The sequence below is a fragment of the Bos javanicus genome, chromosome 11, assembly GCF_032452875.1.
Source record: "Bos javanicus breed banteng chromosome 11, ARS-OSU_banteng_1.0, whole genome shotgun sequence".
In the NCBI taxonomy this organism is placed as follows: domain Eukaryota; kingdom Metazoa; phylum Chordata; class Mammalia; order Artiodactyla; family Bovidae; genus Bos; species Bos javanicus.
In genome coordinates, this window is record NC_083878.1 from 24,722,730 (window position 1) to 24,743,651 (window position 20,922).

General features: G+C 37.3%; 1 protein-coding gene across 6 annotated transcripts in view; it reads left to right on the top strand.

The window, feature by feature from the left end:
* The window catches only part of EML4 (EMAP like 4), a 154,597-nt gene that overhangs the window by 6,438 nt on the left and 127,237 nt on the right, over positions 1-20,922 (top strand). For 2 of the 6 annotated variants that reach the window (XM_061432180.1, XM_061432183.1), the window contains exon 1: positions 4,007-8,651. The exons of 3 other annotated variants lie outside the window; for them this stretch is intronic. In XM_061432180.1, coding sequence (XP_061288164.1) covers positions 8,576-8,651 — 76 coding nt within the window. In that variant the 5' untranslated portion in view covers positions 4,007-8,575. Of the gene's footprint in view, positions 1-4,004; positions 8,652-20,922 lie in introns of those variants that run through there. One more of the 6 variants, XM_061432178.1, reaches the window with a different exon arrangement.

Below are 20,922 nucleotides of genomic sequence, written 5' to 3' on the forward strand. Positions count from 1 at the left end.
AACTGATAAGCTAGGGTATTATACTTACTTTGCAGAAGGATTCACCATATTGGTTTTTTTTTTTCAGCTTTCCTGATGGATTTCTTTGTGTCTTGACTATCTCTCCATTTTATTAGCTTTTCAGAATCTATCCAATCTTTAAGGCGTGGCTCAGGTACACTTGTGGAGAAGGAAATGGCAACCCACTCCAGTGTTCTTGCCTGGAGAATCCCATGGACAGAGAAGCCTGGTAGGCTGCAGTCCATGGGGTCGCACAGAGTCGGACACGACTGAAGTGACTTGGCAGGCAGCAGGTACACTTGTCTTTTTCTGGAAGCTGTACCTGATTATTCTAGTCTTGCACTCAAACCATTGCCCTGTAGAGCTCCTAAGGTCAAGGAGACCAAGTGCATATACCTTAGGGATCTAGGAGTATAGCCAGAAGTTATCTACTTAAACATTCATGTGATTATTTTGCAACCATTTTAATAAAGACTAGTTGAGACAAGAATCATTGATGCATGCTAAATCTATGGGATATTTTTGATGAGGAGCAGAATGTTTCTGTTCAATTCAGTCCCTCAGTCATGTCTGACTCTTTGTGACCCCATGGACTGCAGCACGCCAGGTTTCCCTGTCCATCACCAACTCCCAGAGCTTACTCAAACTCATGTCCATAGAGTCGGTGATGCCATCCAGCCATCTCATCCTCTGTCGGGACGAGCTTCAATCTTTGAAGCTTCCAGCTTCGATCTTTCCCAGCATTAGGGTCTTTTCCAATGAGTCAGTCCTTCGCATCATGTGGCCAAGGTATTGAAGTTTCAGCTTCAGCATCAGCCCTTCCAATGAATATTCAGGACTGATTTCCTTTAGGATGGACTGGTTTGATCTCCTTGCAGTCCAAGGGACTCAAGAGTTTTCTCCAACACCACAGTTCAAAAGCATCAATTCTTTGGCACTTAGCTTTCTTTATAGTCCAACTCTCACATCCATACATGACTACTGGAAAAACCATAGTTTTGACTAGACAGATCTTTGTTGGCAGAGTAGTCTCTGCTTTTTAATATGCTGTCTAGGCTGGTCATGGCTTTTCTTCCAAGGAGCAAGTGTTTTTTAATTTTGTGGCTGCAGTCACCATCTGCAGTGATTTTGGAGCCCCCCAAAATAAAGTCTCTCACTGTTTCCATTGTTTTCACATCTATTTGCCATGAAGTGATGGGACTGGATGCCATGATCTTAGTTTTCTGAATGTTGAGTTTTAAGATTACTTTTTCACTCTCCTTTCACTTTCATCAAGAGGCTTTTTAGTTCTTCTTCACTTTCTGCCATAAGCGTAGTGTCATCTGCATATCTGAGGTTATTGATATTTCTCCCGGCAATCTTGATTCCAGCTTGTGCTTCATCCAGCCCAGCATTTTGCATGATGTACTCTGCATATAAGTTAAATAAACAGGGTGATGTGTACAGCCTTGATGTACTCCTTTCCGTATTTGGAACCAGTCTGTTGTTACATGTCCAGTTCTAACTGTTGCTTTCTGACCTGCATACAGATTTCTCAAGAGGCAGGTCAGGTGGTCTGGTATGCCCATCTCTTGAAGAATTTTCCACAGAATGTTTGCTTGGTCTTAAATATCTCCCCATACATTGCATATGAGTTAGAAGGGGAAAAAATAGTAACTTTATACAGTGATGAAATCAGACAGTGCCTTGAGTGCATGATCAAAATAAATAGCATCAGTGGACGTTGTGTGCCTCTGAATATGATGCCCTGCAAAGAGCACATCACTTAGGTAGTTCTCCAGCGAGGAATGCATAACCTGGATGTAATCATGAGGCACATATTGGACTTCAATTGGGGAACATCCTATTTTATAAAAGGGTAGGGGGGAGACTGTACTCTTTAATGTTAATGTTACAAAGACAAAGAAAGGCTGTGGAAGTGTTTCAGATTAAAGGATACTGAAGAGACATAACATCTCTTCATGATACCTGATCCTAGAATAGATCTTGTATTAGAGGGGAAGATGCGGTAAAGGATATTATTGGGTCACTTGGCAAAATTGGAATATAGATGGTAGATAACATAAAGGTATGGCATCAGTGTTGAACTTTCTAAAGTTGATAACCTAAGGTTATATAAAATAATATTTTTATTCTTAAGAAATACACGCTGAACTTTTTTTTTTAGGAATAAAAGGCCGTGATACATAACTACTCTCAAATAGTTCAGGAAAAATTATGTATATATGTTTTATATATATGTATACACACACACACACATATACAGCTGTATTTGTGTGTGTATGTCTTTGTGTTTGTACTAGAGAGGAGGAGGGAGGGTGGAAGGATGCTCCTGTGCAATAATGCAGATGAGTAAAATGTTAACAGTAGATGAACTTGGTTAAAACTGTACAGGTGTTTTGTACTGTTCTTGTTCTTACAGCTTTTCTGTAGAAATTGAAATTATTTTTAAATGAAAAGTTTTTAAAAAAATCATACGACTTTGCATTAAACTCCATAATGTAGGATTTTAAAAGTAAAGAAATATCTCCTCTCCCAGAAAATTCCAGGCTAACTCTTGGGATAAAACTGTGGCTCCAAGAATGTGTTCATGTATATCATGTGGTTTCCCTTTATCCCTCAGCCTCGGTTTGAGAAGCATGCCTCTGGGCCAGAGGCAGCTGCGGTTCAAATTTAGTCAGCAGACATGTTTTGTTTGGCCTTTTTGAGTGTGTTAAAAATTGGGAAATTTCACATAAAAATCTGCATCTTTGATTTCTCTTGAAAAAATGGGCTGATCTTGCCGCTGTCGACTTGCATTCCAGATGCTCTGTATACTCACGGAGTGGTGTGTCAGGTAACTAGCCTCAGCCCTGCCTTACGCCTAGCTTGTTTCAAGTGTTTGCCTCGTCGCCTGGCCCCTGTAGGCTGTGTTCACAGCCTTTCTCTCAGGGATCCCCAAACTCTGGGCCGCTCACTGGTACCTTCTGTCACATCAGCGACAACATTAGACTAGAAATAAAGTGCAAGGACTTCCCTGGCGGTCCATGGGTAACACTCTGCACTCCCAGTGCAGTGGGAACTAGATCCCATGTGCCGCAGCTGAGACCTGGTGTGGCCAAATAAGTAATTTAAAAAAAAATGCAATAAAGTGCACAGTAAATGTAAGTGTGCTTGAATCATCCCCAAATCATCTTTTGCACCCCAGGTCCATGGAAAAATTGTCTTCGAGAAAATTGGTCCCCCCAGAAAGTTGGGGACTGCTGCAGCTTGCCCAGGAGATGCTGGGGTATCTTCTTTGTGCTTGTAGTAATTTGAGAATTAAGTTGTTAAAATGATGCCCTGAGACTTGCTAACATTCAAGTGTGTGTCTCCTATAAACAAGGACATTGTCCTACATAACCGTACTACAGTGAGGAGAATCAGGAAATGAATATTGATACGTTACTACTGTGTCACCCTCAAACCCATTCATGTTTTGCTAATTATTTTAATAACGTCTTTTTTAGTAAATAACCAATTCAGAATCAAATGTTGTATTTACCGATAGTTGTCATGTCTCTTTAGTCTTTTTGAATCTGGAGCAGTTAGTCTTTCCTTGGCTTTCATGAACTTGATGCTCTGCAAGATAATAGGCCATTTGTTTTGTAGAATGTCCTTAAATTTGATGTTTCCTCCTGATTGGATTCAAGTTATGTATCGTTGGTACAGAAGTCCCAGAGGTGAGCTGTGTTTCGTCTCATTGCACCCTATCAGGTGGCACACACTTTTGATTTGTCCCATAACTGATGATGTCCATTTTGACCCTTTGATTAGGGTGGGGTCTGCCAGGCCCTTCCATTGTAAAATTAATTTTTCTAAAAACTTTGTAATTAGTATTCTGTAGGAGGTTCTTTGAAATTTTGTAAATACTCTGTTCCTCGTCAAACCTTCACATTACTGGTTTACTTAATATATCTGTATGGAATCAGCTGTCTTATTTTTTTTCCAATGGGTTATAATCCATTATTGTTTATATATTGATAAACGTTCTTTATGGTTCTTGTAATTTTGTAACCGTGTAGTAGTATATCTTACACTTAAAATTATGTTGAACACATGGACTAGACCATTCATATAAGTTAGTGTGAAGGAATTTGCTGTAAGTGGGAAGCCATACAGGGTGTTTGTTACTGTTATGTTTCTGTATTTAAATAATCAGCAATTATTGAGAGCGAGATACTGTTATGTGGTGTGTGTGTTCGGGGTAAAAGAGAATATAGTTAAGCAGCAAAGTCAACCATTTTTATCCCCTTTAAATATTGTGATCATCTTTCCTTTTCAGAGAGTATAAATATAAACTTTAATGGATCATATTCCATTATTTGGACATCTGATCTGCGTAGGCTGTGTATATAGAACATAATTTAACATATTCTAGATGACTGATTCTGTGCTGTGATACGGTGGTGCTTCTGAGAGCTGTTTGTGTAGAACTGTTTCCTCCATACACCAAATGACGCTAAACAGTTATAACTGCCCTCCTTGCTGTTGTCATTCAGTGTCAGTGTGCTTTACCCTTTCCTCTGTTTTTATGTATTATTTAAAGAGTCTCACCCATAATATTTGAGTTTATATATCTTGAAAGATGATTCTTCTCTTATTATTAGACCTACAGTTTGACAGTAATTTCTTCTGGGGATGGGAATTGCACTGTGAGGCATATGGGATCTTAGTTCCCCAACCAGGAATCCAACCTGTGCCCCCTGCATTGGAAGCTCAGAGTCTTAACACCAGGAAAGTCCTAACAATAGTATCTTAATGTCAAATATCCCTGATGGTCTCTTTAAGTGTCATTTTTCAGTGGTTTGTTTAAATCAGGGTTTAAACAGGATCATACATTGCATTTGGTTGCTATGTCTCTTTTAATCTATAATGTATATTTTCCTTTCCTTTTTAACCCCCTAGTTTACTAAAGAAACTAGACCTTTCTTCCTGTAAAGTTAAATTAACATGAGTACTGATTGTATCTTTTGTTTTTTTTTTTAAGCATGTTTCTTTGTTTTGTCTGTCCTTTAAATAGAAACTTACAGATTTTTATTTATTTGATGTATTTTGATCTGCTGCCATTACTCTTCTAAATTTGGGCGCTTAGATTTTCCTGTTTTGACCTGTCAGAGCATCTTCACATTGCTGCTTGAGTCCTGATCCTGGTGCTTTGTCAGCTTCATTGCTTTCTGATAAGATGTTCAGACCTAACATTTACACTTCCTGCTCCATTTTTACAGTCAACTGTTCTTCTAAGAAGTTGTGGTTCCTTTTGGTAGAAAATGGTATTCTAGGCTCTAGAGGTGCTTGTTGTTACTAGATTGGTTATTGTTTCTAATCCAGCCTTTCTTTTGATTTCCAATTTTAAATTTGCTGTAGACTAGGAAGCCAGATAACAAAGCTGTTTTGACTTATATAACGGTTGTTTCGGGTCTCAAAAAAGAACCCAGGAATCACGACCTATGCCTTTTGAAATTATATGGTATAGCACTTACAGGGACAGAATCATACCTAATAAATATTACTAATATTGGTAATGTGTGACTAACATAATGTCAGATGTTCCTCAGGATAAAATGATAAACTTCATTTTCTCACCCTAAGGATCCATCTTTTATTTTTCCCCTAATAATTTTATTTATTTATTTATTAATTTTTGGTTGTGCTGAATCTTTATTGCTGCACAGGCTTTTCTCTAGTTGCAGTGTGTGGGCTACTCACTGTTGTGGCTTCTCTCGTTGCGGAGCATGGGCTCTAGGCATGTGGGCTTCAGTTGTGGCTTCCCGGCTCTGGAGCACAGGCTTAATAGTTGCGGCTTGCGAGTTTAGTTGCCCCTCGGCATGTGGGATCTCTGGATCTCAGATCAAACCCGTGTCTCCTGCATTGGCAGGCTGATTCTTTACCACTGAGCCACCAGTGAAGCCTTCTGAATGAGGCCTTTAATAAAATACCTGAGCTTTTAGTTTATAAACTTGATGATATGTACATGTTTTAAATTATAGACCACTTATGTTCCCTATATCTTCATTTTTAACGTTATCTTTTGTTTCTTTTGTTTTTCTTTTAGGATAAATCTCTGAATTAATGAGCTGTTAGTATCTTGAGAGTCAAATTATGCTATATTAATATTTGTCATATTCCATAATAAGAATGTATTTCTTTTCCTTTGCAAAAATTTTTTCCAGAGAATGTACCTTTTCTGACTTTTCAAAATGGATGAGTTCCTAAAGTTGAGATGACTTGCTGTTGTAAAACAAAACTGTTTAGTTTTGATACCTGACATTTTTTTCCCTTAAGTCATTTTTCACTCTTGTATGTAACTTCTTAGGCTGATTTTTAAGTGACATGTCAGAGAAAATGACAAAATTTGTTTGTGTTTTTCTTTGAGGCATTTGTTCCAGAAAAGTGCCATAACTGACTTCTGTTGATGAGTGGGAGATTTTTTTTTTTTTTTAACTTTGGAGGATATCCTGTTTTCAGTTTAGTTGGGGCATAGCCTTTGACTTTCTTTGACTGCTTTGAGTACCTCTTGGCATTCATCTTATTTTTTTAATCCTCTCCAATTATAATTAGTGAGGATTTTTTTTTTTTGGCACAAACAATATTTTCTTGATTTTTAGGATCTATTATTGTGGATCATATAAGATGTAACATATTGGGGAACAAAGTTTAGAATAAAGAGAATGGCCAGGAAAGTAATCAGTTTTTGACTTCTTTTCTTGAAATCTTTGTGAATACTTGTGAGTGAAATTTAATGATTATACACACACTGAAACTTGCGCACTGTGAAACTCCTTATCTTGGCCCATTAGTGCATACTGTAATTGGGCGAAGGTTATAGGTTTGAGTCTCATATAGGCCACTTATTTGCGTATGTTTCCTGGTCATAAACACGGTCATTAAGTAAATAGCTTTTGATTAGCTTCTTTGGATCACACTGTGTGCTAAGTGCAGTGGGAAATTGGTGATTGAGACTCTCGAAATCCCTGCTCTCATGAAGCTTATAATTCTGTGGGGGATTCAGGCAGTATTTATTCAGGAAATATTTATTGAATGCTTGGTATGTGCTCAGCACTCTTCCAGCTATAAACATAGTTCTTATGGAGCTTATGATGTTGGCTTTTAAAATACAGAGTAATAAGAATTGTGATGGTGAAGTATGGGAAGCTTTGGAAACAAAGGAGGGCTACCTTAAACTTCCGCCATCCAGCCTTTTCTGTTTTATTCAAATGCATGTCTTAGTTTTGGGTGTAAGCAGAAAAATAGAGATCAGGTCACAGTAGCCTTCCCAGCTCGTGAAAATGGCTTAAAGGGATGACATTTACTTTTTTCTTCTTCCTCCTCCCATATACCTGAGAAAATGATGAACTACCAGTAGCGCTCACTTTGGTTGCAGTTTTCACCCCATGCAGAGACCGTTGTCAGCTTTGCTTTCCTGGTGTCGTCCTAACTTAAGTCAGTGAATTCAGTAACTTCCATCCTCTCTGTTATCTGTGTAAGTGGTGCTTTTCTGAGATATTTGCTTTTTCCATGTCTTTGTTGGAGTATGAGTCCTGTGATTAAGTCAGTGGTCTTTGATATACTTGCTTTAGGAAATAATCATTGAGGCAGTAGTTTATGGACTACATCTCAAGAAATTTGGTTCACGTGGCTAACTGTTTGAAAGGGAGCAGCAGAGCAGAGGCGCTAGCATTTATTCAGCTGTGAATCCAGGAAGCATGTCAGATGCTTTCCATAAACTGTAATAACTAAATGGCAAAGAAGGTTGTTAAAGTCAGTAAAAAAAAAAAAAAAAAAAATACCCTCGGGTAACTTGTTAACTAGATTGGGTAAAACTGAACTTGTTATTACAACCCTACATATGAGGGTGATGATTCTAGTAGTATCTGTGTTAGACTTTTGGTCACTGAAATGAACTGTTGCTGCTAGTATGAGAATCTAATAATTGAGCAAATATTTATTCACTAAGTGCCATGTGCCAGGAATTGTTTTCATACTGGGAATATATCAGTCAAGAAAAGAAACAAAAATTCCTACTAAAGCATATACTATAGTGAAGGGAGATAGACAGTGAACAGTTTTCATTTAATTATTCACTCTTAGGATGTGATTCCTGCATTATCTATTATAAACATACTGTCCTTTTTTTCATATAATAGATGGTGATACAGCCTGTGTGGTCTTTGGTTTTGTGAGATAAGCTTAGAGAAAAGTAATCTTGGGGAATGCAAAAACAGATAGGTAAAATATTGACTGTGCTGTGGCTACTATCATTGAGCATCTTAGTCACTGTATCTGATCATATGACAGTTTTGAAATAGTATATGTACTTCTTAGATGTCCACACTCAGACTCTTAAAAGTCTTTTTGTTTCATATTTAAAGTTTTATTGTTTACTATAGTACTTTTATATGTTTGAATATATATTCCCTTGAATTGTAATACTTTTTTCTTGTGGAAAAATTTGATCATATTTCTCTAAAATCTCTTGTTTCCTCTAGGTCAGTTACTGTAGATTTGTCAACCTGGATTCGGGACCCCTATTCAGTTACTAAGGAGAATTCCCAGGATGCTATGGAGCTCTCCAGACAGCTGTCTGTGGGTGGTGGTGAGAGTGGAGGCGAACAGTGGGTTGTGTGACCAGGGTGAGGTCACCTCTTTTACCTTCTGGCCCTCCTTCTTTCCGGACTTTTAACACCTGCTTTGGTACTTTAAGCAGTTTGGGTTCTATGCTGTGTTCTGAACAGTTGTTTAGTAGTAGTACCCATAAGATGATGTTAGATGTGTTTTGGATGGAACTCACGGGGGTGTGACTATGTCACAGCAACAACAAAGAAGTTGTTCCAGTAGTTTGAAAACCACTGGTATAGTTTTAAGTGTTCTGACCCACTATAGGCAGTTGTTTTCATGTCTGGAAATTAGTGACTTCACATTTGATCTTTCCTGCTCTCATTTAACTTGCATGTGGCCACCAGAATGTTTTTTGTCACTTTCTGGCCTGAAAGCTTTTTATCATTTTCAGCTTCTATGAGATGAACTCTTGGCTTGGGCCACCTGGCTCCAACTTACTTTGCCATTCTTAGCTCTTTTTTGGGGAATCTTAGGTGGATTCATTCTCTCACTATCCCTTTTCTCGCCTCATTTCTTGCTACCTTGTTTCTTATGCCATAATTTATTATATATTACATATATAATATGTTGATGGGGTTGGCATATACCCTTGGGAAAATTAGGGAATTTGAAAAGCAACAGATAATGACACATTCCTAAGAGTTGCATGAGAAAGTGTCTTTAGAGTAAGGTTTTATGAATTGTTTTCTTTTCCTACTTATTAACTTGTTCCTGCTTCTCAGCATTGGTATTTTGTGTAACCCTGGATAAGTCAATCTTCTTTTTTGCCAAACTTCATTGGACTTCTTTAAAACTGAGTGTATTCTGTTCCTTTAGGAATTTGGTATTTTTGCTATCAAATACAATGCATTCTTGATAGCAAATTCTAACTCATTTGTTTTAAAAAATCACCAAACACCTCATTATCATATCTTGATTTTAGTGAAAAAGAGTAGAACTACAGAGTAGTTTTGAGAATTCAAATTTTTAAAATCAGCTTTATTCAGCTGTGTGCGCGCTAAATTGTTTCAGTCATGTCTGAATCTTTGCAGCCCTAAGGACTGTGGCTTCCTAGGCTCCTCTGTCCATGGGATTCCCCAGGCAGGAATAATGGAGAGGGTTTCCATGCCCTCCTCCAGGGGATCTTCCTGACCTTGGGATCAAACCTAGTCTCTTACGTCTCCTGCATTGGCAGGCAGGTTCTTTAGCACTAGCGCCACCTGGGAGCTGTGCTTTACCTGTGATAAATTATGCCAATTTCAAGTGTATAGTGGGTCTTCCAAACTTCATATAGTATCCACTACCACGATCAAGGTATAAACCATCTCGATTACACCAAAACGTCCCCCCAAAGTTCCTATACCACCGCAGTCAGTCCTTTCCCTCCACCCTGTTTCTGGCAACCACTGATTTGCTTTCTTTCCCTATATTCTGCCTTTCCTAAAATGTCATATAACTGGAATCTTAAAATCTGTGGTCTTTTGTGCTTTTCACTTAGTGTACTTTTGAGATTCATTTGTGTTGCATGTTTCAGTAATTTATTCCTTTTTATTGCTGAATAGCATTTCATTGTATGAATATACCACAGTTAGTTTATCCATTCACCAGATGATGGACATTTCAGTTGTTACCAGTTTTTGGCTATTATGAATACAGACAGCTGCTGTGAACATTGGAACTTTGGCTCCTCACAGCCCTGCAGCCACTAATCTGCCTTCTGACTATAAATTTGCCTGTCTGGTGCTCATTTTTTTAAAAAATGGGTTGATTGTCTTATGATTAGATTTTGAGAGTTCTCTGTATACTATGGATGCAAGTCCTTTATCAGTTATGTGTTTTGCAAATGTTTTCTTCCACTTTGTGACTTAACTTTTCATTTTCTTAACAGTGCCTTTTGAAGAGTGGAAGTTTATTTTGATGAAATCCAGTTTATCAATTTACTAGGATAAAGTTTGTCTTTTATAGTACATTTTGTGTCCCATTAAGAAATCTTTACCTAACCCAAGATCACAGATTCTAAAAGAAAACTTTGTTCTGCTCACAACACACCAAATGTGTGGGTTTTCCACACCACTAACTTCCTGAAATTAGTGCAGATCCTATAGATTAAGGTTTCAGTCCCCCATGACTGCCTTCCTTCTCCAGATATCAACTACAGGTTCAGACCTCAGATACTTCTGACTGACCACTTATAAATGGGAGATTCCTATGCCCCTTCTTGGATCTGATAATATGTTAGAATGCCTTATAGAACTCAGGAAAGCACTTTACTTCCTGTTACTGGTTTATTATAAAGGATACAATGCAGAAGTACCCAGATGGAAGAGATGCATTGGACAAGGTTCTTAGGAAGGAGTATGGAGCTTCAGTGCCCTCTCTGGGCATGTCACTCTCCCAGCAACCACCTTGAAGTGTTCATGTACCTGGAAGCTCTCTGAACCCCATCATTTAGGGTTTTAATGAAGGCTCCGGTATATAGGCGTGATTGATTAAATCATTGACCAGTGTGGCTGAGCTCAAATTTTCAGTCCTTCTTACCTCCCCGGAGGTCAGGGGGTGGAGCTGAAAGTTCAAACTGTTTAATCAAGAAGTTGATTCCTCTGGCAACCAGCCTCCATCTTCCAAAAGTTACCTCTTTAACATAAACTCAGATATGGTTGAAAGGGGCTCTTCACATCTCTATTACTCAGAAAATTCCAAGGATTTTAGAAATTCTATGCCAGGAACTGGGGGCAAAAATCAGTTATATATATTGCATGTTATGTCACAATTTCTCTCCTATTTTCTTGAATAAGTTTATAGTTTTTACTTTTATTTTAGGTTTGTGATCCTTTTAGAATTAGTTTTTACATATGGTATGAGGTACGAATCAAGGTTCATTTATTTGCACACTGATACCCCTTTGTTCCAGCAACATTTGTTGAAAAGATTAGGCCTTTTCCTTTGAATTGCCTTGGCACCTTTGCTGAAAATCAATAGACTGCATATGTGTCAGTCTATTTTTGGACTCTCTATTCTGTTCCATAGATGGCTATGTTTATCATTAAGTAAATACCACACTGTCTGATTACTATAGCTGTAAAGGCTTCAATTAAATTTTTTATATTTGAAAAATAATTTAGAGGAAATAAATTTAACTTTAAAACTTTGTAGACTGACATAAAATTACATAATTCAATGATTGTTAACATTTTATATTTATATTTCAGAGTTTACTTTTTAAAATTACTTTTAAGAACACAATCTCTTGATTCACTAATGATTTTAAGAATTAGAGCAGGCATTGATATTCATATTTTATAAATGAGGAAGCTGTACTATTTAAGAGGGATAGTTTAAGATCAAGCTGTAATATTTAAGAGGGATAGTTTGAGTGTGATAAAGGAAGAACTAAAGCCCAAATGTTATGCCTTCAAAAAATCCAGTGTGCTTTCCCCTATAGCACACGGCTTTCATTTGCTACTTCTTTTTATTTTGAATATCGGAGAATGAGTATTTTATGAAAAATTGAATCACTAGATTTTATTTAAAGTATAGAGCTATAGGAGAACAGTTAATATGTTTTTTTGGTCACCAACATCACAAGACACATTAAGAAGTCAAAATTGCACTTCATTCCCCCACCCCCACCCCCCACCCAGTGATGTGTTTTACAACCAGAATAGGTATTTACGGTTTCATTTTAAATTTAGAAGTGCAGGAAAGAAGCAGCAAGATTTGTTAAATGAAAGCTGAAAGATTCCTTCTAAATGAACTGTTTTAAGAAATGAGGATATTCTTGCCATAGTGAGAATAAGAACAATAAAACTTAAACTTTAGACTGTTTGAAGTCTGAAATTATCTATAGTATTCTCTTATGTTGCCATCACATTAAGTCTTTCGTCCCCAAATCCCCACACCCTCAGATCATACTTAAGAGATTCTTGCAGGAATACTGGTAAAAGATGATGACACCTGGGGCTTTGTGTGGTAGAGGTGGAAGAAGTGGTAGCTTTGGGAATGTATTTTGGAGAGGCTGTCAATGTGCCGATGGATGGGTGTAAGGGATAAAGAAGAGGAATAAATCATGATCCCATGCTTATCCACTTAGAGGTTTTTTCCCGTCATCAACTTGATGGTGCTATGCACTTGGTGTGGAGAATACCTAGATGAATTAGAAGAGCTACACAATGGAGGAAAGGAAATCAGGGAAGCTGCTAAAGTTCTTTTTTTAAGTTAATTTTTATTGGCATATAGTTGCTTTACAGTGTTGTTGGTTTCTTCTGTACAGCAAAGTGAATCATTTATACCCCCTCTTTTTTAGATTTCCTTCCCATTTAGGTCCCCAGAGAACATTGAATAGAGTTCCCTGTCCTATACAACAGGCTCTCATTAATCTATTTTATACATAGTAGTGTATATATGTTAGTCCCAATCTCTCAGTTCATCCCATTCTCCCTCTTCCCCCTTATCCATTAATTTGTTCTCTACATCTTTATCTCTTTTTCTGATTTTCCATTATCTATACCATTTTCCTAGATGCCACATATAAGCAATATTATATACTTGTTTTTCTCTTTCTTTCTTACTTCACTCTGTATGACAATCTCTAGATCTGTCCACATCTCTGCAAATGGCACTGTTTTTTTCCTTTCTATGGCTGAGCAATATTTCATTGTATTTATGTACCACACCTTCTTTATCCATTCCTCGGTTGATGGGCATATTTAGTTTGCTTCCTTGTCCTGGCTTTTGTAGTAGTGCTGCAGTGAACATTAGGGTGCATGTATCTTTTTGTATTGGTCATTTTGTTGGGTTATATGGTAGTTCTGTTCCTAAAATTTTGTTTTTATTGAAAGCAATATCACATCTCAGACTGAGAAGATAGAAACAAGATGAAATTCCTTATGATCTTACCTTCCTAACAGTCATTTAAAGTGTTTTGGTGTATGTGTTTACTGTTTTGTATAGAAATTGGCAAACTTTCTATAAAGGCAACTACTCAATTCTGTTGTGGCATGAAGGCACCCATAGATAGTATAGTTGGGTGTGCTTGTATTCCAATAAAGCTTTATTACAGCCACTGAAACATGAACTTCAGTTAATTTTCTCATATTGCAAAATATTCTGGTATTGATATTTCCCCCCAAACATTTAAAAATGTGAAAATTGTTCTTAGCTCACAGGCCCTACAAAAATCACTGGCAGACCAGATTTGTCGTATGCATTTGCTTTGTGGTTATAGTAATAGCTTACATTGAATTTTGTTACCTGCTTTTTGTATTTAATATATGTATAAATGTGTACAGTTCTAGTTGAAAACCAAAGTGATCACAACTGCTAAATAATCTGAATAAGCTCTGATAAACTTAGAGTTTACGAAGTACCTTTATGTTATTTCTTTTAATTCTTAAAATAACAATGGGAAATATTTACTGAGCTTAAGGTGGCTCAGAATCACTGCAGATGGTGACTGCAGCCATGAAATTAAAAGATGCTTACTCCTTGGAAGAAAAGTTATGACCAGCTTAGATAAGCATATTGAAAAGCAGAGACATTACTTTGCCAACAAAGGTCCATCTAGTCAAGGCTATGGTTTTTCCAGTGGTCACGTATGGATGTGAGAGTTGGACTGTGAAGAAGGCTGAGTGCCGAAGAATTGATGCTTTTGAACTGTGGTGTTGGAGAAGACTCTTGAGAGTCCTTTGGACTGCAAGGAGATCCAACCAGTCCATTCTAAAGGAGATCAACCCTGGGTGTTCCTTGGAAGGAATGATGCTAAAGCTGAAACTCCAGTACTTTGGCCACCTCATGCAAAGCGTTGACTCATTGGAAAAGACTCTGATGCTGGGAGGGATTGGGGGCAGGAGGAGAAGGGGATGACAGAGGATGAGACGGCTGAATGGCGTCACCGACTCGATGGACGTGAGTTTGAGTGAACTTTGGGAGTTGGTGATGGACAGGGAGGCCTGGCGTCCTGCGATTCATGGGGTCGCAAAGAGTCGGACACGACTGAACGACTAAACTGAACTGAAGGTGGCTCAGATGGTAAAGAATCCACCTGCAGTGCAGGAGACATGAGTTTGATGCCTCGGTTGTGAAGATCCCCTGGAGAAGGAAATGGCTACCCACTCCAGTATTCTGGCTTAGAGAATTCCACTGGACAGAGGGGCCATGGGGTCTCAAAGAGTTGGACATGATTGAGCAACTTTTCACTTCACTTCACTTAAAATACATGTTATATACATAGTTGAGGGTAAGGATTGTGCATTATCGTTGAAATTATTAGTCTCTTACCTCCACTTCTCCATACATAACTAGTTTTGTTCTTTGAAATAAGTTTTCTTCAGCAGCAGGGCTTATCCCAGTAGCTCTGCAAATGTGTCCTCAAGGTTTCCTTCCCTTAATTCTAATTTGAAAAATCCAAAGACAGGACTTTGGTCTTGCTTACATCAAATTTTTATCCCACTGCTAATCATTATGTTTACGAAGGGCAAATTCATCATTTAGGAAGATACAATTCTCTTTTGGAACCAAAGTCTAGAATAATAGGAGAAAAGATTGAGTAGTCTCTCAAATGAAGGTCTAAAGGGTAGCGCACAGCCACTTGGGGGAATTATGAATTGGATAGCCCTACCAAATCATGTCTATTTATAATCCTTGGTTAATTCACTGATTTAATTTTGTGTTCTTTTCTTTTACTTGTTTGTATCACACTGAGTTCTCTTTCCTTCACTCTAGTTTTCATTGCTACTTAATTATTTTAACACCATCTCAAATTTAATTTTAAAAATCTCTAGTTTTGAAAGTCTCTTTCTCAAGAGTCTAGGTCTTACGCCTCAGTGAAAATTACTGTCTCCTTTTAGAAAGTCTGTATTTTTTCTGTTGTTTCCTGACCACTCCAATCCCTTAAATACTAATATGCTTTTAGAGCAAAATCTTGGTCCAGTCTCTTGTCTCTTCTATAACAACATAAAAGGTTGGATGAGAAATAAGTGAGGCTCATTTGGAAACCCAGACACTAAGATATGAGTATATTTTGCTAGAATAATTGGCTTCCACTAGGGCTGCAGTCCATGGGGTCGCTAAGAGTTGGGCACGACTGAGCGACTTCACTTTGACTTTTCACTTTCATGCATTGGAGAAGGAAATGGCAACCCACTCCAGTGTTGCCTGGAGAATCCCAGGGACGGGGAGCCTGGTGGGCTGCCGTCTCTGGGGTCGCACAGAGTTGGACATGACTGAAGCGACTTAGCAGCAGCAGCAGAATTCAAAAGCCCCTGAAGCAGTTGCTGCTGTCTCAGGGTTTTTAGGGTAGTTGATTCCACTGTCATTTTCAGTTTTCTCCATACCTTATCTAGAGAATGTGAGATTCTTGGTTCACCTGTACAGGGTGTCCAGGTTTTTGCTAATGAGAGAAATGATAGGTGAAACCCAACAGTAGTAAGATTGTTTTGCAGGTTCTGAGATGATAGAGAGTATGGTGGAGAGGCCATGAAATAGACGTTTCAGTTGATTGGATCCATCAGCCAAGCATTGGTCTTCAGCTGCATCACAGCATGCTTCATAGTGCAGTACTACATAACGTGCAGACAGTTCATCCTGCTGAAGAAGAAATTAATAAAAGGTGGTTTGGGGATGAAGAATTAGAAGAAAAGCATTTAGAATTTTGTCTGTTGTGTAATTGTTTAGAATGATGGTAGAAAATTTTCTCAGGATAGAAATTACTGTGGAAATTTTATTTCTTAGGGCCAAACCCAATCTAATGCTGTAACGAGGACTAAAATGATTTCAATTCTTTTAAGTTTGGGCCATTTGTCATCTCAGATTTCTTAATATCCCCATCTCAAATTCTTTTAACTTAATCACACTATAAAGTTTTGGGTTTTCTTTTTTTTTCTTGCCATATAAAGTGACGTTCACGGGTTCCGGGGATTAGGACATACATAAAGGGCCATTCTTACATAGCTTTTCATTTGTTATTTATTGAGAGTAATATGCATTCTTATTTTTAAATGTGTTGATCTTACTTTATTGTCAGCTGGTTTTAAGATTTCCCTTTTAGCATTTTTAGGGCCATTCATGTTTTGCTTATTTTAATTCATATTTGCAATATATTATTTTTATAGCCTGTAAATAAAAATGTATACAAAGAGATGGTTACTGTAAACTCTTCACTTCTAATGTTAAGTGTTAATTAGAATAAGCTACAGTGTGTGGTTAAGAAAATCATCTTTTAAAATGAGATTAGATAAAATATATTCGTATTTCATTTACTTTTCACTTCACATGTTTTCTATTCAATTGTTTAAATTTTTATTCTGGATTTGTTGTAGTTATGTACTCTGAATACAAATCCTTTGTCAACTATATGTGCTGTTAATATTTCTCTTCACAACTGTGAAGTTATTTCCTTAACGGTGTCCTTTGATGGATAGGAATTTTAAAACTTTAGGTGAAATCTAATTTGTCATTTGTTCTCTGTGACTCATGCTTTTACTTTAGGTCAATGATTAATTATACTTCAGATTGATTTCTGTATGTGGTATGAGATAAGGAATAAAGATCATTTTTTCCTTATGCTCCGTAATAAACAGCACTTTTTGTTAAAGACCTTGCTTTACTTTCCTATTAGGTTTGAATATTACCTTATTAAAATAATTCTTCAAGTAGTTACATAGTTAGATAGATAGCTCATTGGTTATAGAAACTGTGCTTCTAAGTTCAGTATTACAGGTTCATTCTTTCAGGATCAGTTAACTTGGTCTAGTTTTTTGGCCATAGATATATTTCTAATCTGCTTTTAGCCAATTGGTAGACCTATATAGCCTAACTCCTTTGTGCTACCAGATAAAACATTAGAGCATATCCCCTCCATGATAATTCACTAATTTAATTTAGTGTGAAAGACAGTACATTATTACATTTTTTAAGGATACAGTATGCATAGTAATACAGTGCTTATTGTGGCATACTCAGTTTTTGTGCCTTACTAAAATAATCAGAAGTACATTAATTCTTCTAAACATTAGGAAATAATTTTCCAGAATTTTGTATAGAGTGGAAAATGGAGACATGACACTATAAAGTCTATTTGTTGTTAGGTTTTGTGGGTAAATGATAATTATAAAAAATTTAGGACAGGAAAATTTAAAATGCAGTTCTTCATATACTTGTGTCAATATATAGATATATTACATAGACCCATTCATTGGCTTACATTTCTGAGAAATCCGCATTAAACACAAGTCATCTTTTAAGAGGCTGAATTTCAGTTATATTACTGTGGTAGGATTTGTGCCAACCTTTGGTTAATCATTATCTTGTTGATTATGTTTGGTTCAAGATGACTCATTTTTCAAGGAGCTTTATTGCAACATTGCATATTTACTACAGGAAGCCTGGACGGAAGTGGAGCATCAGGTCAATGGAGATTTTTTTTCTCTAAACTTGATTGTACCAAGTGTTATTAAAGTTAATTATTTTTCAGTAATTGAATTCTCTGTAGAGCCTAGTATTTCATTAACCAGATGTTATAGGATCAGTTATTCCTTTTTCATGACAGACAGGTATATATACACAGTTTGATGATTGTTTAAATATTGATCATACTTCATATCATACTTTCGGTTGCATTTGGATAAAATACTGTATCTTCATTAGGTTGAGTATTATAATTAACTGAGAATTTTGGAAACATAGAGATTTCAGTTGATGAAGATTTGAATGTATTTATATGCTGAGGGCAAATGACCAGTAGATAGATCAGAGGTGAGGGGAGGGGGCCATGCATGATGGACATAACTTTTCTACAGATAGTATTTAATATTAGGAATGCTCTGTAGTACATTTGGTTTTTAACCAGAGACAGACTGTTTCATTGCTGAGAGAAAAGGAGGTAAGGATACTGATTTGGGGAGGGTTATTTCTACCTGAAGTCTGCTATTTTCTCTTTAAAAGAAGAGGCGAGGATACTCAGTAAGTATGAGGTAGAAATGGTGGAGTTGAAAGCTGAAACTGACTTCTGAGAATTTGAAGTACTGAGGCTAACGCGATTGGCGTTTCCTTCAGAAGTGTAGACTCAGATGAGTTTGATGGCCTTGGACTTTCTGGTCACGTCGGCGGTGTGCATCATTTCCCCCATCCTGCCCCCACAGTACTCTGGTAAATGTGGAGGACAAAATTTGAGAAAGAGGGAGAATGGCATAAGAAGAGCCATTCTAAGAGTGGTTGAAAGGATATATCTTGGATGTCTGGACTGGATAGGGAAAGAAAGAAGTGAAGCCAAAACAAGACTGATGGGAGAAAATGGAGGAACGTAGCACCAAAAGTTTCCCTGAAGCTGAAGTGTGATGATGGGTGGGTTGGCTGGGAGCAGGGGTAGGGGGTGGGGGCGGGTGGCAGTGCACAGTGTGAAAGAGCCAAAGGATAAAAGGTGTTAGTTATAGGTCAAAACTATGACTTTTAAGGTTTCAGATGAATAATTGTTCTGGGTTATAAGGTCCAGAGTGATCATAGAGGTAGATTGTTCAGTTGAGTGTTTGATGTAAAGATCATTGTAGTTGGATATCTCCTTACTCCTTAAGGAGGAGAGCAGCTAGGATGTTCACAAGGATTTGGAAGTTACCTGGTTGATGGTGCCTAAAAAGGCAAGTGAGGCAGTAAGACAGGCATTAAAACTTCTCTGTTAAGTTGAGGAGTAATGGGGAAGTTGATTGATGACAGTGATGAAAATTAAGTAGTGCCTGATTACAATTAAGGAAGAAAAGTTGTAACAGTAGACTTTCGGAGTAGTCATATGGTCATATGTGTGCCACAATAGGAAAATGATAAGAAAATGCTGGTATCTCCCAGTCTGTTGTTGGAGAGGGGTACAGAGAAAGATAGGTGGAATGAGGTTCTGTTAAGGGTCTAGGAAAAGTTTATTCATATAAGAAGCAGCATTGCAAATAATGTAGTAAAAAGCTTTGGAAAGGAGGGCAACCTATCAGGAGAGAGAATGGGTAGGAAAGAGCAGGAGCCAAGCCTTACAGAAATCAGAGGTCTGTCATTTACTGGTCAGATGGTAAGTATTTTAGGGAAACAAAAATGGTTTGTATTATTATGGTAGCATGGATGGAGGAGGCCATTTGTTATGAGATGGTAATTCATGGTACATCATTTATGCCAGTTTCAAAAAACAATTTTGTGTGGTACCATTCCTTAATGAGATGAACAGTGGTTGGGTAAGTAAAGTTGTGAAGATTTAGAATAGAAATACCAGTACTGTGTACACGAGTAAAGAAGAATTTCAGCGGTAATTACTTATGACCTTTGCTATACAAACAGCTACAGACAGCAATTTTTTGTGAATTCTTTGTAAATGCTTATGTGGGTAAGTGTTAATTTGTGGTCGTCAAGCAAATTAATCAGTTCATTTAACAAATATGTATCGAGTTCTTATTTTGGTCATTGGGATCAAAAGCTGTCTTTTTTGCTTTAGCACACTTTAGTTGAGAAGATAGTTTCAGAAATTATGGCACTAATTCAGAGTCATAAGCCTTCTTTGTAAAGACAGTAATTCTCAAGTTTAGCAGTTTGGCTCCAAACATCGTAACAATTCTAAATTCATACATAGAGGAATGTTTTAAATCTTTTTTAGAGTTTTTACAGATACTAGTCTGATAATGTTGGCATGTCTTTTATTGAATCTTTGGTGGGAAAAATAGTACATGAAGCAAAGCACAGTGCTTTGCCAGGGGAGAGTAGAGGAAGCCATGGGAAAGAAGGGCACACCCACAAGCAGCAGCAGCACGGTTTATTCCACGTCTTTGCCACTTCTTCCCCTAGTCTCCATGGATTGCCTACTCTATTCTCCTAGGGATGACCAAGGTAAGTGAAGTGAATTGCACCCTCTAATTGTTCACTACAGCAGCAACCTGGCAGAGTACAGTACTTGGCAAAGTTCCCAAGTTTGGAAAATGACAAACTTTAGCTTTATGACTTAATTTTAAGTTTGAAATCCATATAAGTAAAATTTAAGTGAAGGGTCAGTTCAGTTCAGTCGCCTATATTCTAATTCCCATCAATAGAATTGAATTTCTGAAGGTTTTGTGACCTGTGCTGATGTTCAGAATGTTTTTTTTTGGCTGCATGCCAACTTCCTAGTTAAAACTGTGAAAGCATTCCTGTCAAAATCTAGCTACTTAATTAAATTAATATGTAATTATAATAACTTTTATTGAGCACCACTCTGTAGCAGGTTGTGTTCCAAGTTCTTTACATGTATTGACTCATTTAATCCTCACAATAACCTTGTGAAAGAGTATTATTATCTCTGTTTTATAG